At 34.8% G+C, this 19,095-nt stretch overlaps 1 protein-coding gene and 1 pseudogene across 1 annotated transcript in view; one reads left to right on the top strand and one right to left on the bottom strand.

Moving 5' to 3' along the window:
• Positions 1–19,095, bottom strand: part of CSMD3 (CUB and Sushi multiple domains 3) — a 1,064,314-nt gene that overhangs the window by 244,770 nt on the left and 800,449 nt on the right. The window contains exon 31 of the mRNA XM_004265377.3: positions 18,289–18,483. Coding sequence (XP_004265425.1) covers positions 18,289–18,483 — 195 coding nt within the window. The remainder of the gene's footprint in view (positions 1–18,288; positions 18,484–19,095) is intronic.
• Positions 3,436–3,887, top strand: LOC101288627 (small ubiquitin-related modifier 2-like; annotated as a pseudogene).

A 19,095-nucleotide genomic window follows, 5' to 3' on the forward strand; every position in this document is an offset into this window, starting at 1 on the left:
CCAGGCGGGGTTTTGCCTAGGCTTGCTGGCCTGCTGGCTCCACCCCTTACCCCATGGAGATGGAATGATGGGTGAGCCCAGGACAGAAACTTTACTTCTGGTTGGGAGCCATCCTGCCTGTAAAGCAGCTTGCTGGTCTCCTCTATAGCCTATTTAAGGGTGAACCTGTTGAGGGGGTGGCCATGGTTGTTGGGAGAGACCTGCAACTGCACAGGAAGCCCATTGTTACTGCTCAGCAGCTTTATCAATATTAAAGCTGATGGTCTGCCTTCCTTCAGCTTATCACTTAATTCGCCTTGAATGTGTGTAGGGAGGAGTCCCTTCAAACACCAGAAAGGAACTTTTTGGTATTATTGATACAGTAGTTTTAACCAGAGCCGCTTTCTGCAAATTACAGCCAGCAAACCAAATCCAGTCTGTACCAAAGGAAGTCTTCACATTTTTAAAGAGTTTAAAACAAACAAAAATAAATAAATCAGAATACATCCCAGAGACATATGTGGTCAGCAAAGCCCAAAATATCACCTGGCTCTGTACAGAAAAAGTTGCTAACCCTTGAACTAGAGTAGAGAGGGGTAGCTAGGTTGTAGTTGGATGAAGAATCAGTGGTTTATAAAGAGATACAAAAGTAATCAGAATCTTAACCGTAAACAGAAGGAGAATGTAGGGAGTAGTTGGGGGAAAATGCAAAGCTGAATGAGTTTTTGTTATTGTTGTTTTGTTTAACAGGAAGGACAGAGTCATTAAAGAGGGAAAATCTGGAGCACTGACTTAGAGGCTTGGGAAAGATCAAAAACTAAACTGGAGTGATTAAGTTTAGAAAGCATTAATGACAGTCCTCTGTGACTTGAGAAAAAGAGCTGAAGAAGACTGAAAATACATAGGTTTAGGTTTTATGCTGGGAATTTATTGGAGTTAATGCCTGAGTTTCCTTTTAAAGAGAGCTGAATGCAATGGTGTGTTAGGTGGCTTGAGAAGAGTCATGACAGTTCGAAAAGTTCAAAACGTTTGATGGATTTCTGGCCAAAGTTTAAAGATACAGCAATATATTTAAAACACACACATACAAAGCAAACAGTAAGTTGTACTGAGTTGGGTGGCTAATGAATGTTCTACCTTTTTTCCTTTTAATGTTCTATAAAATGGTAATAAATAGTTAGAATTAAACATAGTAAAATTAGAACTCCTTAGAACAACAAGTTGACAATGACGATAATAACCAAAGAAGCACTGCTCTCATCACTCATTATTGTATGAGATTAGTCAGGTGTATTCTTATTTCAGCACTGATAACTTTATTCAACTGATAATAGTACTGATGAGAGAATCACTCAAGAATAAGCAGCATGTTTTATGTTAATTTTCTTTCTGATCTTAAGGTGCTCCAAAATGACAATACTTTGAATGTACGTGACAAAAGCTCTTATTTTTATATTTTGAAAGAATGAATAGAAATGAGAGGTTCTAACTCAAGTTCAACTTTGTGACTTAGTCATGAACATTCTGCCATTCTACATTACTATGCATCTGATAGCCTCAATATGTTTTGAATATTTTATTTTGCATAATGGACTCTTGGGACAGCTCTTGTTAAAAATCTCATTTATAAATATGAAAAAAATATGAAGCTTTTTAACCACTAATGAATATATACAAGGTTGCAGTATAATCACAGCTCTTTATGGTAACTAATATTATGTTAGTTTTTGTTATTTGTACTGGTAGCAATAATTTTACATTTTTTCTGGTCAGTGCTTACAGCATGGCCTAATTTATAGTCAATTATGTTGAATATTGTGGTGACTGACAATATTTTATGTAGTATGTAAATAAGAGAAAATTCACTATGCTGTGAGGTACAGATATACTGTAATCTGTTTTATGTTTATAAAAATCTAAATGGAATAATGACTAAGCCAGGCCAGCTTTACTAATTCTTGTAATGTTGGTTCCTAGAAGCTTTCTGTATTCTTTCTTCCTGTTTTAATTTCATTTTATTGGCTAGTACAGAAAAGGTCAGCCGTTATCTTTCTGGCTCTATTAACAATCAGTAGAAGATAAAAGCAAGACAGAACTTTTAATTCTATGCTTATTTTTGCCATTTGACTATACCTGTGGGCCTTTTGTCAAAATGGCTATGTTTTTCTAAACAGCCTATATCCATTGTAATGCAAAGAACTCACCTGTTCTTGATTATAACTTATGTGATACGTATAACTACTCTTAAATCTCTATTTTAATAGCATTTTTGTAGAACACATATATTATGAGAAGGAATGGTTCTGTGATTAAGTAAGTTTAGGAAATACATGGGTAAAATAAATAAGGTTCTATGCTATGAGACTTAACTGAGACTTTAGTAAGGTTTGGGGAATGTCATACTTGTTCTTACAAACTTATTTGATCATGGAGGCTCTCTTTCATCTCACAGGACCAATGTTCCTCAGAACATACTTTTCGAAATGCCAAACTGCTAATTCTAAAATGTGCTATCGCTTTGACAATAATTCTAACATTTATATTGTTTGCTGTAATTATGATTTCATAGCACTAAAGAATTGTGTTTTATGTATACATATAAAACCTAAGTTTTTTTTTTTTTTTTTTGCGGTACGCAGGCCTCTCACTGTTGTGGCCTCTCCCGTTGCGGAGCACAGGCTCCGGACAAGCAGGCTCAGTGGCCATGGCTCACGGGCCCAGCCGCTCCGCGGCACGTGGGATCCCCCCGGACCAGGGCACGAACCCGTGTCCCCTGCATCGGCAGGCGGACTGTCAACCACTGCGCCACCAGGGAAGCCCCAAACCTAACTATTTTAAACACTTAAAATGTCAAACTTAGCCTAATATAAAATGCCATTATTGTTTTTAGAAACAATTTTTTATTGAGGTATAGTGAATTTACAGTGTTGTGTTAGTTTCAGATGTAGACAAAGTGATTCACACACACACACACACACACACACACACACATATTTTTTCTTTTTCAGGCAAAATGCTGTTATTCTTGACACTTTTCCCCTGACTCTTAGAGTTCAATATATCACTGATTTGTTGCTCGTACTCTCCTGTAGCTTTTTAGCCTCTCTCTCTCCTCTGCCACTGTAACTGCTGCAAACCAGACTCCCAACAGTTTCCATACGGGCTCTTTCAACAGACCCCCAGTTCCACTCATCCCCACAAGTCCTTACCATGGCTAGTGATTTTTCTAACACATAATAAGTCTTATAATGTTTCTTTTCTCTTCCTAGAACAGTTCTGATACACAGTATATTCTCCATAAAGGTCTGTTGGATGATTAAATAAACTATGCTTGCCAAGACCATGATACTATAAAATGGTGTTCCACAGTCAGCACATAACACAAACATTTCACTTGGTTGAAATTACCCCATAAATTGACTTGAATCCAAGACAATCAAGATATACCCTCTCCTGCTTCTGCCGCTCCTGGTGCTGCTTGTGTGCTCGTTCCGTGCGGACCTGGTACCTCTTTTGTGAAGTGGCAGCTGAAGAGACTCCGGTGCTCGCCATGGCCAACGAAAAGCCCAAGGAAGGAGTCAAGACTGAGAACAACGATCATATTAATTTGAAGGTGGAGGGGCAGGATGGTTCTGTGGTGCAGTTTAAGAGTAAGAGGCATATGCCACTTAGTAAACTAACGAAAGCCTACTGTGAACACAGGGTTTGTCAATGAGGCAGATCAGATTCTGATTTGATGGGCAGCAATCAGTGAAGCAGACACATCTGCAGAGGTGCCTGAGGTTGTTTTATATTCAAAATTACCAGTTTTTAGAAAGAATTTTTCATGGTTGGAAATGGAGGATGAAGATACAATTGATGTGTTCTGGCAGCAGACAGGAGGTGTCTACTAAAAAGTGAACCTGCTACTTTACTCCAGAATTCTGTTCCTCTAGACCAAGAAGACATTCTAAATTAGAAAACCACAATTAGGTTCCACCACATCCTGACCACTCCAGTATAGTTTTCTCCACTCTTTGATTTTCCCCACCCCCATTCCTCTATTGTACCTAAAGTAACTGATATATGTGTACAAGCATATTGCATTTTTTTAAACTAAATGGCCAATGGTATGTTTTGATCGACATCAAATGGAGTTGGGATGGAGAAAAATACTGGTTCTGTGAAAATACCCCCTTTTCTCCATTAGTGGCATGCTCATTCAGTTCTTATCTTTATATTCCAGTAAGTTATTTTGCTCTCACTGTTTTTTTTTTTTTTTTAAAGAAAAAGAACATAAAAATGCTTGCATACTTTCCCTGATTGGAGAATTTTAATGTTTTTCACTTATTTGTCATTAAGTAGGGATAAATTACTCTAAAATAAATAAATCCTAGATAGTTTTCCCTTCAAGTCAAGCATCTTTCTGTTTAAATAAACTTCCTGTTTAAAATGGGGAAAAAAAAAGATATACCCTCCCAATAAATCCATGTAAGCCTATGTTTTTTTTTTCTTTCTGGGATTGAAATCTTTGCTGTTTCTCTGATTACCAGGAATCACTGTTGCTTTATATTTAGAGACACTATTATGTGTAAGATATGTATCTTTAAACATTGGAAATATATTTAATCATAAGATTTTTACAATCTGAGAGCCAGTCACATGGACACTGAGTTCCACTGAGGGAATGGCAAACTCATACCTACCATTTCACAGTAGCAAATCCTTGCTAACATTTTATCAGTCTGTAGCATACCCTCACTGAGGGAGCGAAATCACCCACGCAGTTTAATTTTGTATTATTTTCCTTGTTCCCTCTTTTCCTGGTTTTTTTTTTTTTAAATCCTCTTTTGGATGAATTTGTATGGTTTGATTTGTACAAATAAAATATGCCCATGCTGGAACTATACTGTGTATACTTGTGTTACTCTTGAACTACGATGTGGTGATACAACAGACAGATGTGGTTATCTCTAGGAAAATCAGCGGATGAGACTGAAATTAAATGTTAAGGCTCCTAGTGCAATAAAAAGGACTTCCCACCTATGGTTTGATTATGTGTGTGGGATGGAGGAAGAGGACTGAAGAAGAACTGAGATACCTTCCCACTGAAGGTAGGAAGAACAGAAGAATCTCAAATCATTTACATTGTACATTGAAGAGGTCCTTCTTAAATGTCCAGAGACTTTATATTATATACACTGCAGCCTTAAGCTACTCACAACTTCAAATCTCTCTTTTCACTTGTGGAATGTATAATTTATTATCAAATATGCTCTATAATGAAAATTATTATATAATGTATAAATTTTTCTCTGCAAGCAAGTTAGGTATTTTCAAAAGTGATGAATTCTTGCAGGTCACAAAAGAGCAATATGGTATATTAAATAGATGATTTACTAGATGTCGCCTGTGACTCCTTCAGGTTGAAAGAACTGCTGTACTTTACAAAAGTGCTGGTCCACTTCTAGTAAATTACCTATGCTCTGATATAGCCCAATTGAATATCCCAAATCATAAATCCTGGTATAGAATGTGTCTGAAAGCTGTATCTCTCATGGAGGTCTTTTTTTTTAAGAGAAGGACTTATGATAACCCTCTGTGATATGAATTTATAATGCAGACAGCTGTTATTCTCAGTATAGACTTTAAGATTAAAATTACTATTGCTTTTTTCTCTTTGTTCAAAACCTTCATCTTAGCAAAAATACCTAACTATTCAGCCATTCATTTCATGTGCCTCTTCATGTTTCCTATATAAGTAAACAAACTTCATTTTGTATATCTGCCTTAGATAATAAACCTCCCATAAGGCTATTTTATCATAATGGTAATAAATATTACTTTAAATTATAAACTATTACTCTAAGTCACATTTATTTTACTCTTCATTTTCCTCTGCACTTTGACACATTCAAATTATGTATCTGGAAAACTAAGAATAATATTGCTAAGGGTAATAAAAAATATTGCTAAGGATAATAAAACTAAGGATAATATTGCTAAGGATAATAAAAAATATTGTTAAGGATAATAAGCAATAATAATATTGCTAAAAATAATAATAAAAATATTGCTAAGGATAATAATAAAAAATATTGCTAAGGATAATAATATTAATTATAATAAATAGAGTTTTCTATTGTTTCATCTGTTCACTGAAAAGAAAAAGATCAAAAATCAGTCTTCATAACTTGTGAATTAATTTTGTGTTCTAATTCCGCACTCCTGTTTAACACTAAAAAAAAAAATCCATCTTAACGTTATAATCAGTGGTTTATAAACCATTTTAATGACTCAGTAAGTCAACTTAGTACAATATGAGCTTCTATATCTTGTCACCTCACCTCACTAATTGCCTAGACTCATTCATCTGCTTTTGCTGGCTAGGAAAACATTACCTTCACCCTTCAGTGCTCTATGAGCTGTGTTCTCCATCACAGAGTACGTTCTTTGAAAAAGAAGAGTTCATTCTGTGACAAAGGTCTATGAATAGATATGTTCCTTTGATAGATCTCCCATGTTACCATATACAAATTCTACTAAAGCTAATGGTCTCATGGGTGTTGGTAGTTCATCTATGATACCTACATCACTAATTTTTAACCTCATTTTCAAGATTGAGATAAAATTTACATACCATAAAATTCACCCTTTCAAAGTGTACAATTGAGTATCTTTTTAGCATATTCACAAAGCTGTGTAACCAACCCCACTATCTAATTTGAGAATATTTTTGTCATCCCCAAAGAATTCCTATAGTAATTAGCAGTCACTCCCCATCTGCTCCACTCCCAAGACCCTAGAAATTACTAATCAATATTTGTAGGAAACTGTGTATGAGAAGGCAAGTTCTTAAAATGATTTTAATCAAATTATTAGTGCATTTTTAAAACTACAATCCCTTTTCATTGCTTACTTTATTTCTCTGTCATTGATTGTTAGTGATAGCTGTCTTTTATTATTAAAAAATTACTTAAGACAGCTAACATATTAGTATAAAGTAAGTTTAGAGAGAAAAAAAGAAACTTGTAACAATTTTTTAACTCCTACCTCATCTTCTCACAAACGCTGCTTTCTCAGGAAAGTTTTTTCCCTGTCTCTGGACTAGCTCAGAAGCCCCCATCATACAGCATTCCATCAATTAGTTTCAGGACATTGATTACAACTTGTAATTATATATGTATTTGTATGGCTCTTTGATTAAGGTCTGTTTCTATCTCTTGACTCCATGATCAATTAAGTCAAAGTTTCCATGTCTTTTTTGCACACTGTTTATAACTCTGGAGCCTAGTGTAGTGTTTGTGTATATAATGGACTTCTAATAAATATACACCATAAATATTAGGAAGAATAAAATATACATTAGATTAATATCTTGCTGTTGACTAAATGCACAGCATGTAAAACTCATAGATTTTTCAAACCCTTTGCTCAGGGTAGCACAACAAATGCAATATAAAACCCAAAGCTTTGGAATCAGAAATGTGTAGTTTTGAATTCCAGCTTCACTATTTACTGACTGAGTAGCCTCTCTTACCAAAGAGAAGAAAATTCAAACTGGAAATGAAACAGGAGGTGTCTGTTCCATCTGGCATACGATGTGGTCTTAGATGAAATGAATTAAGAAACTCTCCTGACCTACTCCAGCATCTCTTGGAGGCGATATTATGAGGCTTTCATAAACGCCTTAGGAAGATAAACTAACCTCATCAATCCCGGAAGGAATACAAAACCTAGAGAAAGGGCAGGAGGAACTTTCCTGGAGTTTCTACCAAAACTTTTCCCTTGAGAGAGACAGGGATGCCTTTTTTTTTTTTTTTTTTTTTTGTGCTATGCGGGCCTCTCACTGTTGTGGCCTCTCCCATTGCGGAGCACAGGCTCCAGACGCGCAGGCTCAGCGGCCATGGCCACTGGCCCAGCCACTCTGCGGCATGTAGGACCTTCCCGGACCGGGGCACAAACCCGTGTCCGCTGCATCGGCAGGTGGACTCTCAACCACTGCGCCACCAGGGAAGCCCTCTCTGGATTCTTTATCCTTTAGAAGTCAGGGGGAAACAAGAGCTAACAGTACTAGTGAAAGGGAGCAGAAATCCTCTCATCTTCCCCCTTTTCTTATAATTCAGGGGTTTCTTTCCCTTGTTCCATAAATTTGGATAGAGAAAGATATCTATATTTTCATTAGACCCTAACTAATTTTTTATAATTTTAGCATTTCCTTTAATTTCAAATGTAAGCAACAAATTACATTAGCATTAGAAGTAAATGGGACTTTGTTGCCAAATCACATATTTTTTTAATATTATATATAATTGTTGCAGATACCTCAAAATATTGTTTATGCTCATCACTACTAAAAATTATAGTAGGTACTAGAGTCTTGCTGCTGGAACTTCTAATTTAAGGCATTAATTAAGAAGTGCATATATTATTACATCAAAAATGTTTTTTCAATTATAGATTTTATGTACTTTGAAAACTATATTTCAATATTATTGGTTTTTCTTTCAAGCCTACATGATTTATTTTACTTTGTACATTTAAAAAGATGTTTCTAAGGTCCATAGGCTTCATCAGAGTACACACACACACACACACACACACACACACACACACACACACAAAAGGAACCTCTACTATTCTAATTAGATTCCTCCCAAACCACCTGTCCTTGTGATTTTCTATCTACTCTTTTTCTTAAGGAAGATTGGTTCAGAGACTGTTGTTTTGACCTAAGAAGATCTGGAAAATATTAGTTGCATTGGAGGACCCTTTCTTTTCTGCTCTTTTGTCTCCTTTCCTAATAGGACTGATAAATTCTTCCCAGCATCAGAAAGGTCCTAAAACTCAGGTTTGGAACTTTGGGAGAAACACCTAGTCTTAGAGTTGACTTATACTTGAAGTTATTTAGAACCATAGCCTAAATATGGTTCAGATTTACTCACTAACTCTCCCATGTGGCTCAATCTAACTCACTCAATGTGTTTTGGGGTTAGGAACCAACTTCCCTGTTGCTCAGAGAGCTCTATTTTGTCACCTTTTATGTATATATCTCCCTCAAGAATCTTGGAATGAATGGTTCACTGGTTAAAGTATAAGTATAAAATGAAATTTTCTGTTTTTAATAAAGGGAAGGGAAGCAGTAATCTCCCTCTCCCCTCTTTTACAGTGTCTCTTTTAAAACACAGTAGACCAATCTTTTCATTTTACAGTCAAGGCTTCCAGCCGTCTGACCTTTGAAACTATAAACACATACTTCCGAAATTAACTCAGAGTTCTTACAAGGTATACTCACAAGGTATGCAAGAGAAAAGGTACACCAATTTGTCTCTCAAGGAGATAAAAGAAGTGTTATTTGTTCTTTCTTTACTGTATACATTTGTGTGAGATTCTGTCTGGTCTTTATGGTATCTTTCACAGACTGCCTGCAATGTGAATTGTATTCCAGATATGTTTATTCAATTAAAAAATTGCTTCCTTTATCTTCTAGGTTTTGTGGAATGAACTTTGTTAGCAGACTTTTTGTTTCCCCAGTAGAAGAAAAGATTTGGCTATCTTTAGGTCTTTTGTCCTATTACCTTAATACAATTTGAATCTCACCATGACTTCTAATGGTTACTGTTACACGCTTTGCTTTCTTCATCTGTAAGGAGAGAATTGCTGGGTTGATTCAACTTTCTGTATAAATTTTTTTTCTTATTTTTCTGCAAAAACTGGCAATACATTAGGAAGGCATATTTGACGTCTGACTTAAATATAGACTAGATGGTAGTGGAGAAGGGGGGCATCTTAGTATGATGAGAGGCCATGCGACTACCCCTCTGGAGACATGGTATAGTGACTGAGATGCCAAAAGCACGGAAAATAAAAATGGTTTAAATATGAGCTCCAAGTCTGTGGTCACAAGAAAATATGCTCTGAATTATAGGTATTGATTTGCAATTGAACTGCTTGTCACATGGGCAGCTCTATATATGGTATGCTCCAGAATCCAAACCGGCAGGGATTTATTAATAACAATGTTAATGATTCTCTAAAGGAGCATGCAGGAGGCCAACTGGAATGATAATGTATGTAAGAGTGCCTGAAAACTAGCAGGTGCTCGATAACATCAGCTTCCCTTCCCGTTTCCTTTCGTATACGTTTCCTCCATTCACATGAAAACGAAGTGTGCTTTGGTTTTATCCCAATACTACCTTAACTTGTTTCAACACAGAATGTATTACACTTCTTTGTAGAACACGGTTCTGACAAGTAATTTGTGTATTATGTCTGTGAACAAAATTCCTATGTGTAGCTGATTAAAGGCGGATATTTGATGATACTTTAAAACAATTTAACTCTAGGCCTTTTTTCATGAATCTTTCATCTACATGCTTTAGTTATATCACATACTTAAATGAAATCAAATGCTAAATGGCTTAGTGTATGAGACTAGATAATCTCTATATGCATTTAAAATGGAATGGGGTCTAGACTCGTTTCACATCTCAAAAAAATCTTGTAAACCTCAAGGATATTTGAAATAAGGAATTAGCCCAAGGCAAATTATGCCATTTAAACAGAAGATCTGGAATAAAAGTTCAATTATTTAATTCTTCATAAAAATATGATTTAATTAAAAGTAGGTCATATGAGGTTACTAATGAGAGATAACTCTAAAGTTGGAAAGATACAATCACAAAATGAACTTTTGCTTTGTTTCAAAACTTTCTCTTCAGTTGCTAGGGTAAGAGAGCTCTCCTTTTAAAAGCTTTCATCATTTCACATGCAGTTGGAAGTTGAATAAACAGTGGTGTCAGATGACTACTGGATGTCTAAGTTTAACATAGTTGTGTTCATGCACTTTGATCAGTCGTACAGGTCATTGGTGATTCAGTTAATTTTTTTTCCAGAATCCAGGATTTATGTTAACATGAGCAAAACAAAGGTATTAAAAATAATGTTGCAGATTTAAAAGAGAACTGAGTTAATGACTATATCTATTAAGGCATGTGTATTCTGTGCAGAGCTATATTTCAAATGAAATGCAAAAATCCATTTCAGGTGAACACTTTTATATCAGTTATTGGTAGGAATTTACCTTTTCTTAATTCTCATACCTAGCCTAAAGGAAGATTACAGAAATAAGTGGAGAATCCAAAATCTCACACTTATTCCCGGTGCCATGTATTCATTCATGAAGCATTTAAACAACTAGTATGTTGGTTAAGAGCCAGGCACTCTTAGGCTCTAGAGATATAAAAAGATCAATAGAAGGTCATTTGTAGAATTGCCCAGCCTACCTTTAGGGCAGTGATCAAGAGCATGGACTCCTAAACAAGACTGCTAGGCAAGTATGACTCTGAGCAACTACCTGAATCTCTCTTTGTCTTGGTTTCCTCATGTGTAAAATGAGAATTTTAGTAGTCCCTAATTCTTGGGGTTGTGGTGAGATATAAAATAATATGTATATAAAACTTCAAACTATGTTCAATACAGATAAGCTATTATCTCCTCCCCATGCACACTTTGCCTATTGAGCTGCTTGAAATTCTACCAACATTCTTGTTTACTCTTGCTTCTACATTTTTATATATGCTGAACCCTAGGTGTGAAGTATAACATCTCCTCATGCCTTGTGTCTCACCTGGTTCCTTCTTAATTATACTTTTAAGACTCAGTTCATGTATCACTTTCATAAGGAAGACTTCCCTGATCTCTCTTTGTAACTGGCTCAGAGGCACCTCCATGCTGCTCTTACGATACTCTACTTTTATTTCTAGCAATGTACCTTATCTGTCTGTATCTCATCAGATGGTAAACTCTCCAGGGGGGAAGGACTATATTGAATTCATGTCTTTATCCCTAATAGTTAGTACAGAACCAGGTATATAGATACACCTAAACACCTGAGAAAAAAGGAATGAATGATACTCTCTCTTTAGAATAATTGGCAAACTACTGATTCTTTAACAGTCCAAATACGTTTATTCTTAGGGTCTTATCATTATAATTATATATTATTTGGGTGCTCACTGTAGGCTACGGCAGTAGAAAAGATCGAGAACATTGCATTGGTCCAGTTACAGAATAAAAAATCATGGCAATGTACAGCATGGTGAATATAGTTAATACTACTGTATTGCATACATAAAAGTTGCCAAGAGAATAGATCTTAAAAGTCCTCATCACAAGAAAAAAAAATTGTATATACATATGGTGACAAATATTAACTAGACGTACTGTGGTGATCATTTTATGATACGTATAAATATCAAACCATTATTTGTATACCTGAAACTAGTTTAATGTTAGATGTCAATTATGCCTCAATCAATCAATCAACAAAATTATTGCATTGGTACTGTGGTCAGTATCCCCAAATTTAATGATTTACATATCAGAGATATCTTTACCCAGGATATACTGTTTCAATTTCAATTTTAGATACATTGATTTCATCCTGGGAGTTTTGGGGAGTCAGGAGAAAGTAAATAGAAATGGCTTTTCTACTAAAAAGACAAGTGATCATATGCCTACAAGAAGTGAAAAAGCTAGCCAGCTAGAGAGCTGGGGGAAAAGCTTTAGGCAGAAAGGACAAGGAGTGCAAAAGCCCTGAGGCAGAAGTGTGATGAGTGCTTTGAAGAACCATCCAGGAGGCCAGTGTGGCTCAAAGAATAAAGTAAAAAGGGAAAATATTTAGGAAGGTCAGGTTGTATATAGGTAGATTAAGTAGAGCTTTATATTATATGATCTTTGGCATTTATTCAGATTTAGGAAGCACTGATAGATTTTGAGTAAATATGTGATATAATGTGATGTATGGTTTAAAGATTACTTTTCTGTGTTCAGAAGAGACTGCATGGGGAAACAAGAAAATGAGAGAAACTAGTTAGGAGAGAGGTTAAGAGGTAAGAGATGACTGGTGCCCTAGATCAGGGTAGAGATGTATTTATATAAACAAATGGAATACCGTTAGGTGAAATAAATCAAGTAATGAATATTAAGGGGAAATATGGATTCTGTCACCATTTGTGTTTTAATACATTTACCTAATATTGAATCAGATCATGGATAAGAATGCTATATGACTTCTCTTTTAATCTAGTATGTCTATAGATAAAATATCTCAGGGTTTCAACAGATACGAAAAGTATGAAAAATAAGAAGAGAAGAAATTATTTTCCAAACACATTTTTTTTTATCACAAAGTGAATTGCAGGTACAGATATCCTGTTCTGCCATCATTTAATATATGTGACATTCTCATGAGATCAACTGCAGGATTTCTCGACATTGAGAAGGACCCACCACAGGATGCTATCATTCTGGATCTACTTGTGACAAATATAATCTCGCAGTGTCCAACATAAGCTCTTAAAAGTATTTTCTTCAGATTTAAAATGTACACTTAATCCTGAACCATGATAAAAATCTATCTTCTGATGGCATTAAGGATCACAGTCTAATAGCTAACTCCCTACTCATGTACTCTGCAACAAAGGCTACCAGTCAGTCAAAATTTCCTGCTCCCATTATCAGAGACTTTTATCAGGATTCCTTCTATAGGGTAAGACTTAGCATAAAAAGCAGCAAAGACTGGCAACCTAATTCTCAAACATTGATGAAATTACAAATAGAGGCATAAGCAAATTAATACATGACAAAGGCAATTACTAGAATAACCAAAAATAATATAACTGAAACACTGAAGAGAGGAGCTGCAGATGTGACATAACTATTTATCTTTTATATCAGGGAATCAGTAGATATTGTCTAATATTGGTAAATCAAGGAACAGAGCTTCATGTTATGCAGAGTCACAGAGAGGGCCATCAGAGAAAATAGAAATTATTAAAAAACTCAGCTGAGGAATAGGAGAATAGAGAGGGGTAGGGCAGATGAACATTGGTTTATATTGCTTTAAATGGTACGCTTCTCTGTATTCTTTTCTTAGTTATCATATGCACATTTTACTTTGATTAAAAAATACAAAATTTACCTTAAAAGGAATTTATGCTTATAAAGAACAAACACTTCTAGCTCTATTGCACATGATTTATGCACTAATTTTGACTTTTAAAGTATTAATTTATTAAATCTGAAAGTCAGTGAGTCCTGTATATTTTGGATTTCTGTATAATCACCATGAGGGAAAACAAATAGATGCATATGAACCTGATCAAGAAACTAAAATGTATTAAGCTCTCCGTAGTGTGTGACAGTAACAGTCACAGGACTAAACACTTTAAATAAGTTATTTAAAATAATTCTCCCAACAAACTTGCAAATTACACAATATTATCTCATGCTTAGATATGCAAAATAAATACATTGAACAAGGTCACATAGTTGACCCAGGCTTTTTCCTTGTCTTAAAATCATTGTTTAGAGTTAAGTATATCTAGTTCTAAAAAATGGGCTTTCCTTTTTTCTCTGCTATACTAGAAATGATCAGTTATGGTCATATGTTTATAATGAATGTACCTTAAATTAAAGCATTCATTAAATAACTTCTGATTTTTTTCTTTCTTTTTTTTTTTTTTTTTTTTTTTTGCGGTACACGGCACTTCTCACCGCTGTGGCCTCTCCTGTTGCGGAGCACAGACTGCGGACGCGCAGGCTCAGTGGCCATGGCTCACGGGCCCAGCCGCTCCGCGGCATGTGGGATCTCCCCAGACCAGGGCACGAACCCGTGTCCCCTGCATCGGCAGGTGGACTCTCAACCACTGCGCCACCAGGGAATCCCAACTTCTGATTTTTATATCTTGGCATTATGACTAAAAGTCTGATGATAACCGTTGTAAGTGATGGTAAAAAATATTCTCTTTTAAGAAATTTTAAAATATCAACTCCTGTGCTATTTTTAGGAATGAGTGAATGTGTATTCATATAATAACATTAATAAATTAGATTTAATTAATATTGAAATGACAAAAATGTACTAGTTCAACTAAAACATAACATACAATGCAAAGTGCAATGCATGTTTTCCAGTGATATGCTTCTTTTAGAACATTGTGTTAAAAATCACATGTATTAACATGCCAGTATTTGCTGGGAACTTTACTAGGCCCTCTGCATGTATTGTGATTAATAGCTTAATCTTCACAATAATCTATTGAGTTAATAACTATTAATTTAAAGATTTAAAAGGCTTTAAAGATTTAAAAATCAAGGCTCAGCTTGCTTCAGGTTATAGATACAGTAAGAGGACATGAACTCAGGTCTGCTCTTCCCTCCAAATTGTCTGTAGATACTACTGTTCAACCAACATGAAATATACTTAACTGGGCTATAATTGACCCATGAAACATTGGAAATATTGGAAAGACATAGGATTATCTTAGGCGAGCATATTATTTGTGAATGCAATATATTTTGGAGCTCCTGCCTTTCCCACCTAAGTCACTGAAGTCTACCTAGTTAATTATTTATTCCAGTGATTAACATTTAGCTTCTTGATCTGTAGTTTTCTGTATTCTTTGATTTTTCCCCATCAGATTTTTGATTATTTCTTGTCTGCCTCCTGGAAATTTTCTATGGTTTCTTAATGATTACTGACAGTAAATTGTGAAAAGTGTTTTTCTAAGTTTAGTATGCTTTTCTGCCTATAAACAGATTTCTCCTTTGTATGGCTCTAAATTCTAAGATAATAAATCACTCTTTCTCTTACATTTCCTATAAACTCCCATGTCATCAATTATTTTTTTCTCTTTGTCAGGATTAAATCCAAAGTAATTATTTCTCTTTTTATTCCCTTTAACTTCTGATGGATGAAATCGTTAATTCAAGTCAAGAATTAACCAATTGTTCTGATATTAACAGAATGACCATTTAGTAGCTACCTATCTTTTCTTAATTTCTTATAACAACATTTTGAAGCAAAGATTTCAATTATCCATGTTTTACAAATGAGAGACGATATGCTTAGAGAGGTCAAATGACTTGTGTAACTCAGAAATCACACACATATAATTCAAATGGGTGAATACATTATATAACTAAGAAAAATTACCATGTGTATTAGTCCCCAAAAATCCAAACTTTTAATCATCAGATCAGAGTTGCTGGTTTTTCCTGTTCCACTGAAATTCACAGTAATACATACACTTTATATCATTGCAAACATATACATACACACCTACATGCACACACACTCAAATATGGGTATATATTTATTTACTGCACTTTATTTATCTCTGTATATATAACTGAAAACAGTTCCAGAAAACAATATCCTTACTACGTTCTTTGAATTATAATGTTTTTGTCTTTATCTTTTATTTTATTTTATTCAATTTTATATCAATTATAAAAATGCTAGTCACAATCCAGTGAATTGATTTTATGACTCACTGGTGGTGACCCATAGTTTGGAAAATCTGCCCAGAATGGTATCATTCCCATGTCAATTTTGTACAATGCGTTAGGATCATTCAACTGACTAGAGAGTCTGTGGTAACTTCCCATGGTGATATCATTGTTTCTCCTTACTAAACTGTATTTTGCACTGTATCTCTATCTTCAATAATAAAGTTATAAAAGAAAGACAAATTTCATACGATATCACTTATACGTGGAATCTTTAAAAAGGGTAAAATGAACTTATCTCAAAACAGAAATAGAGTCACAGAAAACAAACTTATGGTTACCAGGGGGTAAGGGGGGAGGGATAAATTGGGAGAATGGGATTGACATATACTCACTACTATATATAAAATAGTTAACTAATAAGGACCTACTATATAGCACAGGGAACTCTACTCAGTACTCTGTAATGGCCTATATGGGAAAAGAATCTAAAAAAGAGTGGACATATGTATATGTGTAACTGATTCACTAGCAACAGTGAGACTACCAATAAGATGATAGTGCTTATTAGCAAAGTTGATTGCAATGGGATATAAATTAAAAAGACATAAATGAAAAGCCATTTGAGGATTCAATACAATTGTTAAATGTCACATGACTTTTAGATTTGTCAAAATCCTTAATTTTGATACACTGCACATTTCAGCTTCAAAATGAAAACAAAAAACAAAAACTTGGTTTTCTAGCCAAAAAAAAGAGTTATGTGTAAGTATGTGATTTTTGAACAGGCAGTATTAGGCTTTTACTAGTAAAACTGTTTTATTTAGTTATAATACCCATCTCCAAGAGCTTGAAGTTAAAATTACCAGGGTCTGCAACTGAGTTGTACGTAACTTTCCTTGAGAATGACTTGTTTTTCATTAAAATAATTTTTAAACCACTCTGTGTTCCACTTCTGTGTAACACTCTGATATGGGTTTTTGGAAAGGCCACACGAAACCAGCTTTATGAAATGGTGGATTGGCCCTTATTTTGGAAAATCCTCCAGTTATTTATCAAGAAATATACATCCATGAATTTCTGAACCATCATCATTAAGACCTGCTTCATTGTTAACTGGGGACTCCCACAGTTTCCCTTCTTTTGTCCACTAGGTCATCTGTTCAAAACCATTCTGAAAGGGCTGTTCATTTACTGTGGCTAACTGCTTAGCAAATTCCATATCCCAAGTGAAGGTGATGTTTCTGTTTCAGGTGCCTCTTTTAACTGCCTTAATCTCAAAGATATTAAGTCTCTTCTTGAATATATTTTTCCTAAGATTTTTTTCTAAGATAAGTGATCTTCTCCTGGTTATGATCATTGTCAGATCCTTCAGCACGCTGAAACTGATGTACTGGTCTTTTAGTAACTCTAGCTGTAGTAGATCTGGCAACGTTTATATCTGATATTATGTTACTGAAACTAATTTTAGGTATTTCTCCATCTTTTTGTGCCCTTGGGTCTTCCTTATGCTGCTGGAGCTGCCTGAGTAGCTACAATTTGGTCATTGTTTTTAGACAACCTATTCTTAGGAAAAATGTCTATTTTTCTATATCCCTATTTCAGATAAAGATTTATCACTGATTTTTGATAATATTTGTTATTGCATTTATCTACTTTTGTTGAAATGTCAGTTTCAGTGTGTCTGTTCCTCATTTACTCAGTCAGTATTTCCTGAGTACCTGAAGTTTCAGGTACTCCTTTAAATCCTGAGGGCACACAAATGAACAGAAGAGGTAATATCCCTGCTCTCAGAGAGCTGGCATACTATAATGTGCACATTGTTTTAGAGACACCTGGGAATATGAGCACTTTTTCAAAACCATTTCTTTACAGAATCCAATTTTAAAATCCTTGATAAAATCTCTGCATTGCCTATACCACACTTGTAGACTGTGTTTTAAATAGTTGATTTTTTAAAAAAAACAGAAGCAGGTTTAAACATTTCTTGATTCTTTCTAATAATAAAAACTCAGCCAAAAAGTATTTTCTTACCATGACAACTTGGTAAGGCTCTATTCCATCCAGGTCTTCCATCATCTCCTATGATACAGGTGAGTGTTGAATAACCTTGAAGAACATAGCCAGCATCACAGTAATAGGTGACTGTTGACCCTAATTTATAATCCATTCCAAGTCTGGTGCCATTCATTATGTTGCCTGGATCAAAGCAGGACTCTCGGAGTTTTGCTGTAAAACAATGTTGATATAAAATTAATTACTTTAAAATACAATAATCTATGAAACTTTTAATATTTCTTCATTTCTACCTCTAGATAAACAGAAAGCACCAACACCCTTTCTGCCTCTGTTTGAGGGCTCAAAGTACAAAGTAGTCCTTAACCATATCTGACGTTTTGCTAATTCACATTGATTAGTAAAAGATAAAATTCTTCATTGGTCTTTTCATTAAAATCAGTATCTAATATTTATGGTCAAACAGGGTTTTGTGGTTTATTATAAATTATGTGCTATAATCCATGCATAAGTATTTTAAATGAATTATTTTGGAAAAGAACTTATTTCTTTATTTAATATTTCATTATTTAAAAGATCTTCCCCCCAAATGATGTACACTCATTCCATGTGACTGAACATAGATACAGTACTACTGCCTATGTTGATCTCAGTTCATCACTAGGAAGAAAGTAAAAGCCCCTATGTCTCTGCCCTGATACCATTTCTCTTAACCTACCTCATTCCCCACATTTCTGTCAGAGGTCTGCCCATTAAAACAGAGTAACAAAATCTTTATAATATCCAAACCATGATCTTTTTGGACAGAGAGTCTATGTCAAAGCC

This window comes from Orcinus orca, chromosome 17 (assembly GCF_937001465.1).
Source record: "Orcinus orca chromosome 17, mOrcOrc1.1, whole genome shotgun sequence".
Taxonomy (NCBI): domain Eukaryota; kingdom Metazoa; phylum Chordata; class Mammalia; order Artiodactyla; family Delphinidae; genus Orcinus; species Orcinus orca.